Genomic DNA, 16583 nt, shown 5'->3' with positions numbered 1-16583 from the left:
CTCTCTGTCATAAAAATGCCTTTCACTGTGCTTGATTACAACCAGAACTGACATTTAATGTTTTTTAGCAGACTTGGAGGTGTGTAGTCTGTGATAATAGTCTTTGATCTTTATAATGGTGTGCTTACCATTTTAGTAATTGTAGTATTCACTGAAACCTGTGTGCTCATGAGAGATGAGGTTACAGTGGGTAGTTTTGCCTAGGCAAGAGTGGTTTCATTCTCTCATTCAGTAAATGACAGTGTTAGAAGTGTCAGCAATACGAAAAACCTCATTATACTCTGCTGAACTAAAAAGCAATATTTTCAGAATAATATTTTTTGAACTAACAGTCATTGCAAGGCATTTCCTAGGAGCAGAACTAGGGAGCATGGTAATGCAGTGTGGTTATGGACATATGCCAGTGTGAAGTGTTTAACTTTGCCTTTCCTTTAGGGTTTATTTCAAACAAAGTAGGATTTTTGTGTTCAAAACAAAAAACTGTGTTTCGAACATTTTTTCCACATAGTATTTCATCCCATCAAACAAAGGGAAAAAGCCTCCATATTAACTTGGAGAGTTTTCTGTCATAACGGTCCAAAAGTCTTTTGGAGATGTATTGATGTAACTTTACAGTACTTTGAACCAGTAGTAGAAAATATAGTAGATGAGCAAATAGCACTGCTTTAGTTAGCAAGTGCTCTTTTCTGACAAGGAATTCAGCAGAACTGCAGTACAGGGAGAACAAGTCTTCCGTTGATCACTGAAAGTAATGGATCATTGAACTCCTGCATTAATCTACCCCTCTGGTGTCTAGACCAACGTGTTACAGATTGCCTATCACACACTCTAGAATGTGAAAGATTTACAGGGTAAATTATTATTGACATACACCAGGTCATTGAGACTGAAGAAGAATTGCTGTATTCAGCTTACTGCAAACATCAGCTTTGCCTTCTCAGGTCTTCAGTCTTCCTGGGGCTAAATTTCTTCACAAGTTTTGGATTAATCAGAAGCCTTGGTCATTTGAAAGATCATGTACGCAAGGAACAACAAAATATTTTTTTTTAATGATCTGTATGTTGGGTTCTGTGGAGAATTGTGGGAGTCAAAATCTACAGAAGCCATTAGTGGAAATGTACATCTAAAAGAAAACATAATAGTGATAAGACTATTATATTATTTGAATCCAAGCTCCTACTGGTGTGGGGTTGGGTGGGGATATATTTGACTGATAATCACATTCAGTCAGTTACGTTTTTGCACTACAGAGTCTTTTGCAAAACATAAGTCTCTGGAATTGTTATCAAGGACAAGATCTCTTGTTGCTCAAAAAATTCTTTATAATTAGAAGATGAGACATAAGCAAACCTGATAAAAAGGTCTAAGAATAAAATAAGTTGCTTTGGTAATAAGCAGTATTTGAATGCACAGGTACATAGTTCATAGAATGACAAATCATGTCTGGCTGCAGTAGAATGGAGGGGGTTACACCCATAAGCAAATAAACTCTGGTAAGGCTCTGGAGCAAAAGTCTGCAAAACAAGGATAAATGAATTCCCTTTACACTGGTGTGACAATGTATTCTTGTATCTCTTCATTAATAAATTTCTTAAATTTCACCTCTGGAGAATGTGCAAGTAATTTCTTCTGCAAAACTTAATATATTTACTGTGTATTTTGCCTTTGAAACATCTTCAATTTCCTGATGACATAAGGGGAACAAATTGACCCCCAACTCTTAGCTGTTCAAAGCTAAGCTCTCTTAGAGTCCTTAATGGACTAACATCCTCTGACGTTTGAGATACTAGTATTGGCAAAGTTGCTATGGTGACAAACGTTATTCTGGTAAAAAAAAAAAAAATTCTATTTTGTTTAACCACAAATTCCAGAAGAACTCAATATGGTTCCAAAATAACATTTCTGCTGAAATGAATACATGACACCCTTTTTTTCTGAGCAACTGTATCTTTACTAAAATGTTAAGTGTATACAGAAGTTTGACCTTTGCTTTATTCACAGTACCCTATGGTCACCTACTCAAATTACTATAAAATAGACTTAAAATAGCACAGTGTCTATTTCCTGAAGGAAAGATCAGGGCAGGCACAAGGGAACAATCTGCAGCACGAAATGCCTGGGGCTTGCTTCAACTTTTTTTTGGCCATTCTGATGAAGTATAACAACCCTAAAGGCAGTGTGATCCTTCCCCTTAAATTACGCTTGCCAGCACTGCAAACCCATCACACATGGCTTAAAGGTGCTTTGATTCATGCAGGGGGATCTGGGCCTGTGGGCAGTGGCATTGGACCCCAGGTTACAAAGATAGCCGCAGCAGTTTTTGCCCATGGCCATCCCTCTGGTCTTGCAGTAAGCAGAGCCAGCTGGGGAGATTTGATCCATTTTCTGTCTTTCACTAGAAATGGTTGTTGGACTGCATCATGTTCTTCTTTGTGCATGGAACATTTTGCAGACAAGAATCTGAATATGTAAAGACAATGGCTGTGTTATGAGAAGGGGTCACTAGTGAAATTAGTGCCTACGTGGGCCAGCTTCCAAAACACTTAGGTGACAGATTTTTGAAGCTATTTCATCTTTTCTCACAGAGACCTGGGGCCTGATACACAACAGGATTCCCTTCCAGAGCACTCTCTCCTAAATATATAGTTAAGCAGGTCAGTTTCTATTTCGGTGTAGTTTTCCTAAGTACCCTGTATTGTCCAAGGGGTAAGAGAGAAAGAGAGAGAGAGAGAGAGAGAGACTCTACATCTTTTCTCTGTCCGTCGATCATATGGGGATGGCAGAGATACAGTAATATCCTACCAAGTACTTGACTCTGCCTATGTCCAGACATGGTCACAAGTTCAAGGCAAAGGGCAAGTCCTTAGAGTAAGCACCCTGCATTAGTTTCAAGGGGAGGTGCTGCTCTCAGTTAGAAGGTGGTAGCGAGCAGCATCACTCCTGGCTGAGCCTGGAGCCAGGACAGGGAGCTTTCCTTCCTACATAGCAGGTCTGAGTATCAGCAGAGTAGTGGCGGTCAATAGCTGAGAGGTGCTACAAGTGTGCTCTTAAGTTGTCCATTAGCTGCATCACGTTCAAATTGCAGAAGAGAGCTGTGTAGGGTAAGTTGTTTCACCACCAGCATTCAAGGTTCCATGGTGTTTCAAGGCCTCAGATATTCCAATTCAGCTATAGTCAAGGTTAGGGACTGCATAATTTAAATGGAAGGTAAATCGAAGTTCAAACTCAGCCCCTCTTCCTGGCTTGATGTGCAATGTAAATGTTGCTTTCGTCCTGGTAGATCAAAGAGCTATAGTGGAACGTGCTGGAGAGAAACAACAGAAGGAAGACAGAATGAGTTTGAAGTTTTGCTGATAAATTTAGATCCTAATTTGAAAAGGTGAAAGATAAGAATTTAATAAGCTGTTCATTTGGTTTCAAAGCTCTGGTTTTAGATTATAAAGTTTGCATTAAAATGTGAAAATACTTTTTTTAATTGTGTAAGAGAAATTGTCACCACTTCTTTCTAAAAATATAGGAAGAACGTTGCTGGCAGGGGAGAATATTGAAAGACTGCCATGTTTTAACAAGCAAAAGTAAAACCTCTGTTGATATTATTCCTGTAAAAATAATTTGTGACAGATGATCATTTGTTTCGAAATCCAGAATTAAACAGGATCATGTTACCCTGCATGTCAAAATCGGTGTTGTCTTTTTTGTCTTGTTACAATTCTGTTTGAAATTGATTTAAGGGGAATTTGCTTTGCTTTGACTTTCTCTCTCTCTGTGTGTCTTTCTTTTAAGGTCAACTCAAATCAAAACATACTCTTGGGATAATGCCCAGGTTATTTTGGTCGGTAACAAATGTGATATGGAGGATGAACGGGTAATCTTCACTGAGAGAGGCAAACATTTAGCAGAGCAACTTGGTAAGCAAAGAAATTACAAAAGCTTTATGCTTGCTTGTGAGAATGCACCAAGTAATGTCATTGATTGATACACTACTTGTAACGAAATGTTCATGATACACTCCTGTAAAGAAATAGTCATACACTGCCTCCCTTTTGTTTCTGCAGGCTGAGGTCTGAACTGTCCTTGTTGATATCACTAATACCATAACATCATTAGAATGGACATGTGTCCAAGGATGACCTTATCCAGAGCTGTGACACGTCTGTCATCTAAAAGTATCCACAAGACCAGTGCTGGCTCAGAGGCTGGCTTAGACTAAAGACATATTGGATAAAACATTCCTTATGCTGCTCCTTAGATAGGAAGTACCTTATTTCCCTTGTGATACACAGCAATGTATGTCTGTATGCATACAGTATGTTTAGGTAGTTATAGCAATAGGCAGATACGTCCTAGCCAGGCAGAAAATAAGAAAAATACCAACCAACTAACAAAAAACTTATGTATATTCACAGCTCACTGGCTTTATTTTTAAAAATTATTTTTCTAGTTGTACTGGTGAATAATTTAATCAGAATAACATATCTTCCTATTGCATCTGTCTAAATAAGTATTAAATATGCATAAAAGCACACCTCCAAAGTATACATTAAAAGTGACCATAAATTAGTCCTTAAAAGGTGACAGAAAAGATTTAACAACAGGTTATATCCAGAAAAATTGTCAACATTTTTGAAGAACTGAAACTGTTTGCCACAAAACCAAAAGGGTTACCATTGCACCTGATTTAACAGAGAATATTTTTATTTTCAGAAGTACCTGTCACATTGTATGTATTTCTATAATCTGTTCTTCCCTCTGTAAGCATTTCTACTATTTATTCATTTCAATAAGAGGGATGGGGAGGCAGTCTTTATCAGGGAGTATAGTGACAGGACAAGAAGTAATGGTTATAAGCTGAAAGAGGGTAAATTTAGAATTTACACTAGGAAGAAATTTTTTCCTGTGAGGGTGATGAGGCACTGGAACAGGTTGCCCAGAGAAGCTGTGGATGCCCCAGCCCTGGAGGTGTTCAAGGCCAGGCTGGATGAGGCTTTGAGCAACCTGGTCTAGTGGGAGGTGTCCCTGCCCATGGCAGAGGGATTGGAACAGAATGATCTTTAAGGTCCCATCCAACCCAAACCATTCTATGGTTCTATGATTCTAATAGGAGCTAGAAAACAGTATTCAACTGAGAAAGAGATCAAAAATATGTAAATATAGTTTTGCCCCAGATTTAGACCAGGCACTAAAATGTGTGGCAGCGAACATGAATTTGCAATGTAGAGTATGAAGATTTTTTTTTTTTAAGTCACATAACTGATGTGAATTCCTATTCCTTGAACTGTTTTCTTATAGGAAGACTAATGTGGTGAGCTGACAAGGAATTCCCAAGGTCATAAATTTAGCAAGACAAGAGGGAACTTTGTATGCTGTACAGTCAAGAATTCTCAGCTGAAATAACCAATGCTTGCAAGAAAAAAAGTAATGAGATAGATATCAAAACTCATGCTTCAGGCTTTAAAGCAAACTCTAGCTGCTGGGATTTAGAATTCAATATTTATGGGAGCAGATTATCCTCTATTCCCATCTTTATCTACTCTGGGGTTTTCCTTTCTCAGATACGTATCACGTGGCTATCTCAAGGGCAGATTATTGTACTGGATAAATAGTGGCTGTGATCCAGTATGACATTTACTGTACTCAGACTGCACACACTAATGTTTGTAATTTTTCTGTGCAGCTGCAATAATTTCTTAAACCTGCTCAGAGACTGTGGGAGGTGGTGTCTGGAAAGAAGAACAAGTTTCCCTGATTTGTAGTAAGTGCACTGGCCATGTTGGGCAGTTTGAAGGGCACGAGTTGTGGCAAGCACTTGGAACTGTCTTTCCTTTCTCTGCCAGTGAGTTGGTAACAACTCTTGTGGTCAACTTTTAAAAGTAACGATATAGATTTCTGTGTCCAGCAAGACATTTTAAGACTGTGGGCCCTTTGAAAGCCATAAAAGCAACATTGATTACAGCCACAATTACAAGCAAGTACAACATATGAGTGCTGTACAAAGAACACACTGTGAAACGCTGTTCTTAAGTGTCCTTTTATTTTCAGCTCAGCCCTGGTTTACTTGAAGTCACTGAGAAAATTGATTCATGTACATTTTGGGCTGTGTTTTCAAAAGGTCAAAAAGAGTACTGGGCATTTAACCCCCTGGGAAACGTGGCGTTCTGTTCAGAACAGCATCGTTGGAAAATTGTACGTCTTTCATGGCTGCTGACCTCTGGAAAATGTGGCCTTCAATTTTATTAATGAAGTGTAGTCAAACATTTTTTTAAATCTCAGTGCTGGATTATTTCTCAGGTGTAACTCAAACAAGTGGTTTAGATCAGCCAGCAACAGGCCTCATTACATGTGCAGGTCTGGCTAAACCAATCCAGTATCCTATGGTAGCTCTGAGTACCTCTCTCATAACACTCACAAAAGTTCACAAAAGGGAGAAGGAACAGTTAAGGATCTCACCTTGAAGAGAAATTAACAGAATGTTTATGAAGACAGAGTTTGTCGCATTTTCATTTCAGATTTTTTTTAAAGTTTGTTGTTAGTGACATAGGGCATGACACTACCAATACCACCACAGATCATAGCCGCAAGCACCATACTACTCTACCTATGGTAATGGCCAGAAGTAAGTGGTTTGTGAAGGGTATAAAAGGGCAAACATACAGCCATACTTTCCCAGACTACAGCAAATTATGTTCATAGGTCTCATGAACTGAAGGCAGTATCTTTATATTCAATATATTCATTATTTTTTTTGCATGGACTTGTCCAATGATGTCTTTGAAATCATAAAAAAATCTTACCATCCACAACATCCTTTGAATATGCACAGTTTATCTGAGTTATCTGCTTCTGCTTTCAATTGGCTGCTTGCTAGTTTTATTTTATGTTTCTTCACTGTTACATTCTGAGAAATGGTGAACAACTGTTTGCTGTTACTTTCTCTGAAAAGCTACTGGTTTCAGAGAATTCTGTCACACCCCTCCTTTTTCTCCAGGCTGTAATTTCCAGACTATTTCATTGTTCCAGACACACAGACCATCTCACACCTTAGCCATTCCTTGTCACGCTATTCAGTACTTTTTGTAAGTGGTACATTCTTTTTTCAGAAATTAGTTCATGGTTGTTTAACATATTAGCATCAGTAAAAGATTGTTAGAATGAGGTAAAAACAAACAGGATCAAATAAATTCAGCTGAGTCATGTAACTTTACCTCACAGAGTTACCAAGAAAATATAGATACATGACAAAACAGCCAGCAGAGAGAAGAAATTAATGTAATGTTGATACTGAGACAAGAATCACAGCAAACACATTTAAACAAGTTCACTCACTAATCACTACAATAAAAGGGGGTGGGACACAATACTTACGCTATTTTCATGAAGGTTCGCTCTGAGTACTGCATGCTATTGAGCAAAACCCCAATATAGTCAGCACTTACATGCTTTAAAGCATTTTAGTATAAAAGGCTTGGAACTTCTTGCAAGCAAAATGCATGTACGCTTCCCAGCTGCATTACTCACACAGCTTTTCTGACATATTAATTTCATGCATCTTAGCTGAGCTCAAAGCTTCATAAATTCTTAGAAGTTTGGTATCACCTGTCAGAACAGAAATAAAAAGAATGACTCAGAGGTGGCATCAGTTTCTTGGTTCTTTTTATTTGTGATCTGTATGATATATTGTGATCTACATTCTGGAAAAGGATTATCAGGCAGAGATGTGCATAGGGCTTTTAATAGGCTCTGAGTAACTGCACACGCAAATGGAAAGTTGCAATGACCCAGCAATGTGCGCTTGCAGCCCAGAAAGCCAACCATATCCTGGGTTGCATCATGAGAAGTGTGACCAGCAGGTCGATGGAGGTGATTCTCCCCCTCTGCTGTGCTCTGGTGAGACCCCACCTGGAGTACTGCGTCCAGCTCTGGAGTCCTGAGCACAGGAAGGACATGGACCTGTTGAAGAGGGTCCAGAGGAGGGCCAGGAAGATGATCAGAGGGCTGGAGCACCTCCCGTATGAGGACAGGCTGAGTGAGTTGGGGTTGTTCAGCGTGGAGAAGAGAAGGCTCCGGGGAGACCTTAGAGCAGCCTTACAGTACCTAAAGAGGACCTACAGGAGAGGTGGGGAAACACTCTTTACCAAAAAGTGTAGCAACAGGACAAGCGGTAACAGTTTTAAGCAGAAAAAGAGTAGATTTAGATTAGATATTAGGAAGAATTTTTTTACTGTGAGGGTGGTGAGGCACTGGAACAGGTTGCCCAGGGAAGCTGGGGTGTTCAAGGCCAGGCTGGATGGGGCTTTACCTGATCTAGTGGAAGGTGTCCCTACCCATGGCGGGGGGGTTGGAACTAGATGATCTTTAAGGTCCACTCATAGAATGCAACCAACCCAAACCATTCTATGATTCTATGATATGTACTTTGACATACAGTTTCTCCATTTATTTTTGACATTTTGATGTGCAAGCAAATTAGGTACATAATTTTGCATGTGTTCTTTGGTTGCCCATGTGCATCTGTACAAATCCCATTTGCTAATTGTTTGCTACAAATTATTTCAACACTCATTAGTTTTTAATTGCAAGTATTACCACTACAGAGCATAGTATATTTTTAAGACTAGGGCCCCTGAGGTTGCTGCAAAAGTACAGTCCTGCCATAGGTCCAAACCATGCCTATTGTGCTCATGCTGCACCATGTATTAGGGGAATACTGGAAGATCTGCCCCAAGTATCTGGCCACCTTTTCTGTAATGTCATGTTTTTCCTATCCCAACTTTCTGGCTCAAGTTGGTTAAGACTTGGGGAAATGGAGATGTTGAATCATGGAAATGTTGTCTGGAAGGGACCTCTGCTCATCATTTAGTGTGATGTCCCCCTAAAATCTACCGTCCAGCTGTTTTCAGGGCAGTGCCCTTCCCATCAGATTTTCTGTGCCTCCACATCTCACACTCTGCCACCTGGGGTGACCCATGGCTGGGGGCATCTGGCAGGTCTGAGCATGCCACAGGGTGCACTTACCTGCTTTCTAAACATGTCCTAGCATGCTGTCTGTCTCCGAGGCCACCAACCTATGTCAGAAAACAAAACATAACAAGCTACTTCTGGGTGAGCTTTCATGTTCCCTTTTGCAATGGCTGGCAGAAGCCAACCCTCATGCTGCATTCAGAGCACCTGCAAAGGGCTCTAAATGCTACGTGCCTCAGCGTCAGCAGTGCCTGTCACTTCAGTGTGCCTCCACAGCTTCTCACTCAGAGGGGCAGTAATTTTCCCCCTCAGATTTTAACACATACCTTATTTTACATAATTTGGGATGTTTTTTCCCCTCTTCATACTCTCTCTTCTCGTCTCTTTTGGTCCATTTCTTCCTTAAAGTCTTTCTCTTTCTTTTTTCTTTCTTTCTTTCTTTCTTTCTTTCTCTCTCTCTCTCTTTCTCTCTTTCTTTCTTTCTTTCTTTCTTTCTTTCTTTCTTTCCTTCTCTTGATTCCCAGTGCTTTAAAAATAAATTCCATCAAAAATGAGAAGAAAATTTCTCACTTCAAAACAAAATCAGCCTGCCTTTCCTATTTTGGTTTTGTTTTGTTTTTGTCTCAGGCTTGGATGTACATAATGGTCATGATGGGGAGATGCCAGACACCCGATTCAGGGGTGATTAGATTTCTTCAAATTAAACCCATTTAGCACCCCAGCAAGCCTGAAAGTGGAGCATTTGTCAGTGCTGTGTGCTTATACAGGGTGCAACTCAGCATCCAGCACTTCTGTGTGATCTGACCAAGCCTGCAAAACCAGGCCTGATGCTGAGATAGGGCAGGAACAGGACTGGTTTCTAAATCCCACCAGGGCTGGGACACAAGACAGCAGTTTCCCAGCATCAGGACTGGAGGGCACCTTCACTTGTCCTGGGGTACGAGCACTGGGGGGTAATGTGTACATTAGGCATCTGTGGGTACACTGGGGGCATTAGACATCTGTGAGTTTACAAAGGAACTGAAGAGGCATTTTTAGGGCTGTAATTTTGGAATCTAAATAGGGAATCAAGTGAGACTTGGCACCTCAGCACAGCCTGATAGAACAGCAAGTTCTGTTTTGCCTCTGTGGCTGGCTGGAGGCTGTGGTGCAGAAGGCAAGGTCGCCAGCAGCTTTGTGAGCACGGACATATGGCTGTGTCTAACTTTGCATTAAAAATTAAAATAATTGGGTTGTGAAGGAATATGCCTGTTCATAGTTCCACCCTTCACCATTTTCTATCTCCTTTTAAAGGGCAAATGTTAGTGCCAGGGAAAGGAGACAGACTGACAGCACTGACAAACAGTCTTCTGTTTAGCTACAACACGCACAGGGTTTTGGCAGAGCAATTAAAGGCTCCTGTTTTTTACAGGGGGGAAATGACAACCTGCCATTGCTTGGAGCTGCATTACAGGAAAGTTACTTAATGACAATAGGAACAAAGGGATTGTGTCTGTTCAACAAATGTCTCGTGTAAACAAACGAACAAAAATTCTTTGCCAGGAATCTAACTTATTGCCCAATTGCACTCATTCAAAAGGTATCTGGAAGCCTTATACCGTTATATATAGTATATAAAGTTATATAGTTGTATGTAGTATATAAAGTTATATGGAAACCTGTTCTAAAAGGCTGGAAAAGAAGGTGCTAGGGCATTATCAGTAACTGCCCCTCAAGTCTGTCCATTCTGCCACAGCTGAGATTCTTTTTTTAAATAAATTTGGCCACCCTAAATGCTGGATAAATATCTTAGCATTTCTGTTAACAATCTCTACCCTCGCTCTACTGAAAATGGTGCTAAAGCACTGATGTTCTCTGAGGTAATATTAGCAAAGTCCTATTTTGGGGTTTAATGTTGTTTAATGCTTTTCTTAATATAGTCTAGTCCTTGGGCTTGTTTGGACAGCAGAGGTCCCATCCAACTGTTCTACAAAGCACAGCACAGTGTAACCAGATCTGCTACCATAATTGCGTATGTAGGAGATACGCTAAAGAACATCAATGGTCACCAGCTACTTTCAGCCCGGTTTCCTACAGGAGATCACCTTTGCAATCATCCCACATGTGTCTGTCTCTCTTTGAGAGAGGGGTAGAATTCTCAAAGAAATTAACAGTTCTGAGGAAGTGGACATCTGTGCAGAGGAGAAAGGTCTTGCAGTACCTTGACTGACAGCCTGCAATGTGAATGCAAAGCTTATTAGATACTATTCAGAGCAGGCAAGAAGTGCCTCCAGTGCCCCCTCTGGACTGCCCACAGGATGCAAATCCAAGAAAATAAGTCATCATTAGCTCCTCTCCTTTAGATGCTATGACATTGTTAAATTATTCATTCCCATGGCTTCCTAAATTTTGCCTTTTGTACACTGCTGTGTTACAAGGGGAGCAGCTTCCTGCAGCAGCTTCTTGCTCTGATGTTGCAGTCTCCTACTATTCCTCAAAATACTGGACTGAACAGGGCACTGGTAAGAGCATCACTAAGGATCACAGTTCAAGCTTGTCTTCAAGGAAGGATAGTCACTGCAGGAACACACTCTTGACGACATCTGGTGATAATTAAAATTGCCTTGGTTGTGGACAAACACTCTGAAAACAGAAGGTCTTCCTGGTCAGCTGGTGAAACATTAACATAGCTCTTGTCTGTATTGTCTCTGGAATTGTGCTTAAAATTCACTAGCTAGTGTTTTCCTCATGATGTCACATTTTCTCAGGAAGATAAGAAGGTGCAGAATGTTCTTCCCTTTGCATATGGCTCTCCTTTCTGGTTTGGTTTGTTGGGCTTTTTTCTCACTTATTTTTTGGAAGCAGGCATAAGTGTTAATCATCATCGGTGAACAAGCTTCTGCAGAGCCAGGGCAAGTCTGAGGCAGGGAACAAAGTAATTCAGGCTGTTTATGTGTTTCAGGGCAGCTATCTAAACTGCTCTGTGTGCATTACAGCTCACCAGGTGAATAACAGCACCATGCCAGTGTCCTGGCTAGCCCCTGCTGCTGCAGTGCTCTGATGAGAGCTTTCCAGCTTTCTTTGAGTCAATCCTTTTGGGAAAAAGATAGATAAGCAAAAGAAACATAGTGTAAGGACAGCAAAGGGAAAAGTGAATTAACCACAAAAAGAGACATTTAACTTAGAACATCTTGATGCATGTTCCACACACATTGTTCATATGTTCAGTCAGCCCTTCGATATTTTGGATTTTCTCAGTTTCAGCTCTGTTCTGCTTTACCTACCCACATGCCCCTTGGGCTTTGTCATATCTTTTCAGTAATTTGGTCTTCCCACTCTCATCCACATCAGCAGTACAGATCATCACGGGTGGTGGGAACATGGTGTTCTTGGAGCTCTGCTGCCCTGAGCATCACCAGAGAGTTGCCTCACTTCAGGCTTCACATGGAAAATCTTTTCTCTCCATTAATAATGGGCGGTGGAAAAAAACCTGAAGAAATAATTAAAAGACATAGATTGGAGGCCCTCATACACAGGCATTTTAGAAGCTTAGTCTGTCTAAGTACTATTAGTAAAATAATTGCAAGATGAGTCAGGAAGAGAGGAGACATAATGGGGAAAAGGTCTGCAAAATACTCCGTAACAAAATGGAAAACAACCAGAATTCAGGTGTTTATTCCAAGAACACTCTGATAGGAAAATTGTTCCATATCTCTTTGAAAGTTTTCCACAGACAGAGTGTCTGTTAAACAAGCAAACAAACAAACAAAAAAAAGAGACACCACTCTTATTTACTGGGATCTTTTGCATAAGGTAACACTTATGTGGGGAACTGAATCCCCTGCACAGGACAATCAATTGCTGTTCAGGTGACGACAGGAGCCTCTGCTGCAAGAGCCTTTGCAGTGGTGTCTTCAGCTGCGTCAAACGAGACTCTCTGAACTCCTGTACTGCTGAATTCTTGTAATCCAGATGGTCCTATGTGCTCTCTATATACCATGATCTGTTGGCAGTGATTACTTTAAACTGTGCACAAAGTATCTCTTGACTGTCTCAAGTGGCTTCGAAAGACTTTACTGTGTGACCATTTCCACAACTGTAAGAACAGTTTCCACAGACCATCTACAAGTGTCTTACCTATGTATGAATCCGTTCTTGATCCTGTCCATGTTACAGTATTTCCTGACATGGGTCTCCTCTCTTCTTTGTGACTGTTTTCCTTTCCCTTTCTCCTTTTCTCTGCCCACATCTCTTACCTACCTGTCAGATCTGCCATTTCACAATCATGTCACATGCCAGTTATTCTGTCTTCTTGTGTGTAAAAACTGCTCCCCTGATAAATGTCCTCAAGATTCATTCTTCTTTCTGTTGTCTTCTCCAAGGCTTTGCTGTGCCATTTCTCAGGCAACCTCTTGTCCCTCAATCCTTCTGCCCTCTGGTTTTGCTTGTTTCTCTTTGGAATGGCTGCTTTTCTCTCTATACAGCAGACACTCACAGTTGTGGGAGGATCTGACTGTGTTGCTGTGGTAGAGCTGCAGCCAGGTTTCAATGCAGAGCACCGAAAATGTGAAGGACCTTCCTCCCCCAAAGCACTCCCCAAGCAATCTGAACAGTCTTCTCCTACATGAAGCTCTGCAGGAGGGCTGAAGCCACCAGGAAGTGAGGCTACACTGGCTTTCCCCATTTTCCTCCTAGTTTCGAACAAAGGAGATATGTAAGCCAAGCTAAACTAAAACAATGCCATGTAGATTCAAACCTCTTCCCAGTATATGATTTCTGTAGACAGTCTTTTATTATACACAGTTTTCCTGCTTTCCAGATAAATGTGGAAAGGAAAAGTTTTCATGGCAATGTATACTCATACCTGTGAGGTTATCCTTATGCTTCTTACTGATGTTAATAGAAGTTGTATGACCAAATCCCTGTACAATATAGATACCTCTTATTATCTAAATTACCTATGAACACTAACTTTTGCCTGTGTTTAGCTCCTATGCATTTAAACAATTTCCCCTTTGTGACATTTCAGCACAAGGCACCTTATGTAAATTAAAAACAGTTAATGTTTTGCATTGATTATTAGTGCATGTGGGGATATCATGCCAAGCTAAATATAATTATGTGCTGTAATTCTAGGCTAGTACTCAAACATGCAAAAGCTACATAGTAAGCAGTTGTAAGACTGAATGTGTGCATTACATCCTGTTTAGATGGCACATTGAATATGTATTACTAATGTGATCAAAGTAGTTACATTTAAATTTCAAGTGGCCTTTTGAAATAGATTAGCCCATTCACTAGAAACCACACACAACATTAAATTAAAAAAAAAAAAAAAAAAAAAAAAAGCCACCTGCTTTCTGCTCTTCTGTCAAGAGCTTCAGGTGATTGACATTTTCTTACTGGGATTTTTCTCATAATTATACATGATGGTAACTGCACATTGTTATTCAGCTATTCAAAAAGAATCAAAATAGTTGTGCAAAGGCTAAATCGCTTCTATAAAATTACCAGTGGATTATGTGTCTTGTAAATTGTTTTAATACTGAACCCCTAGGTAGTGGAAAAACAGAAGTAGGAGAAAGTTTTAAATTTTCAGGGAACCCTCAGGTGAGCAATGTGGTAACTGTGGGACAAGGTGGAGCTTGGGGGGAAAGGCTTAGAAGACAAAGCAATTTAAAAAGACTGAAGCATTGCAAAGGAAGCAAGAACATGTGATGACCCAGCACTGGCAGAAGCCTGCTGGATTGCAGGCTGACCAGTACGTTGCAAACCTGTCCCAGATGCAGGAGGCAGACGTGGGAGATGAGACATGGGACAAATGGGGGAAGAGAAGAGAGCTTAGGAAAGTTGGCTCTGCTCCATAAAGGCTTCCAGTGTCTCTTCTGGGTTAAAGATAGCTCTTATTTTTGCCTTTGAGGTAGTGATTGGGAATGGATAGATAAAAGTCCTTCTATGTAAATTAATTAAGGAAGTTTTCTTCCTTATGTGCATTTGTGTATTTTTCATTAGTTTGGTTTGTGGGGTTTGGAGTCTCTTTGGTCCCACAGATTCACTTCTAACTTAAGAAGATACCAAATTGCAGAAATCTTTTCTTGTCCTGTTTGGTTTTTTTACCTGGTTATTTCCAAACGCAGTTGTCTGTTTTGGCACCAGGTTAATGACATGATGAAAGTGGCTATTTCCAGATTAATAATGCTCAGATGAACATAATAGTTAGAGATGCAGCATTCCTTCCCAATGGCTGGATGTAAGGGCATTTCTAAAATAATAATACTCTCAAGCTGCTGTCAAATTTTAGATTAAACTGGCTTAAAGTAGAATTTGTCTAAGGGAATGTATTTGGGCCAGTCCTGATTTTATCTGTCTTGGTGTAAAGCAAATAGCACTATTGTGCTTACTCTGATTGTGTTTTAACTGCTCTTCCAATATCACTCTCTTATATGTGTGGTCTCACGTTTGCTTTCTGAGTGTCTCTCCACTCTTTCTTGCCCAAGAGAAGTTTGTATATGCATTGAACATAAACATGTTGTTTATTTTCTTAGGATTTGAATTTTTTGAAACAAGTGCCAAGGACAACGTTAACGTCAAGCAGACATTTGAGCGACTCGTGGATATCATCTGTGACAAAATGTCAGAAAGTCTGGAGACGGATCCCGCCATTGCTGCCAGCAAGCAGAACACACGGCTAAAGGACACCCCTCCTCCACAGCAGCCCAACTGCGGCTGTTAATGCAGCTGTCAGCAAAGGCAGCTCCAATGTGTTCTGTTGCCAACAGAATGTTTATGAATGGTCTATATGCTTTTATTTATACTGTCTTATTAATTTTGGGGGGATAAAAGTCTTTTATTTTACATCAGCAGCTGTATGCTTGTGGAGATGGAGAGGTTATTAGCTTGAAAGGATGATCAATTTTTTTAGCATCTGTCTTTTGCATGCAGGATGGTTATTAGTTTCTCTTTTCTTTTGACTGTTTTACATTACACTTATTTCAGCTGGTGCCATGTCCTTAGATCACATTTGCCTAAGATTTAGTCTTGCTTCATTAGTTTCAAATTATGTGGTTGAATCCTTAGGGTAGTGGCTGAGGTGTTTTAGAATAAGCTTCCTGATGCCACTTCTATTTTCTCCTGACTGAAAATAAATTTAGAAATATTCCTCTAGTGAGCCAATCCCTCATTCTGTCCAGATCATTTGTATAAGGGACATTTCTTGGAGTGTATTGCCCTGGCAAATCTACACGCATTGTGTTACGCATCATGGATGACTGGAAATAGTGGAGGTTAGAAAGAAGTTAGCTCCTGGACACAAAGCCACCAAGCTTCCCTGTGAGTTTCCAATTGGATGTGGGTATTCAGTGCAGACCTGCAGAGATATTAGGTATTTCATCCTGTTTGGATAGCTAGTATATTTACATTTCCATGAGAGCTGCATGTCTATCTAATACCTTTCTGAAACTGGACTTAATTTCTCATTCCATCATTATGGAGATCCCAGTAGTACTCACCCCAGTAGCAGAGGTTGACGAGCTGTTTTAATTTCTGCTTACATGAGATATTAAACACACAGTTCTACATCACCCCTAACAGAACCAAATTCATTACACTCAGTTTTTCATAGCCAAAACCTGTCTTGTCATGTTGTT

The 16583-nt window shown here is 40.2% G+C and overlaps 1 protein-coding gene across 1 annotated transcript in view; it reads left to right on the top strand.

Annotated features, from left to right (window-relative positions):
* Positions 1 to 15670, top strand: part of LOC104460997 (ras-related protein Rab-3C) — a gene marked incomplete at its 5' end in the record, with an annotated part of 60563 nt that extends 44893 nt beyond the window's left edge. The window contains 2 exons of the mRNA XM_010072413.1: positions 3784 to 3908; positions 15483 to 15670. Of these exons, the coding sequence (XP_010070715.1) occupies positions 3784 to 3908; positions 15483 to 15670 (313 nt within the window). The remainder of the gene's footprint in view (positions 1 to 3783; positions 3909 to 15482) is intronic.
* Positions 15671 to 16583: the final 913 nt, after the last annotated feature.

Source organism: Pterocles gutturalis, unplaced genomic scaffold (assembly GCF_000699245.1).
Source record: "Pterocles gutturalis isolate BGI_N339 unplaced genomic scaffold, ASM69924v1 scaffold7882, whole genome shotgun sequence".
NCBI lineage: Eukaryota > Metazoa > Chordata > Aves > Pterocliformes > Pteroclidae > Pterocles > Pterocles gutturalis.
The sequence above is the reverse complement of the archived record's forward strand: the minus strand, read 5'-3'. Positions and strand labels throughout refer to the sequence as shown.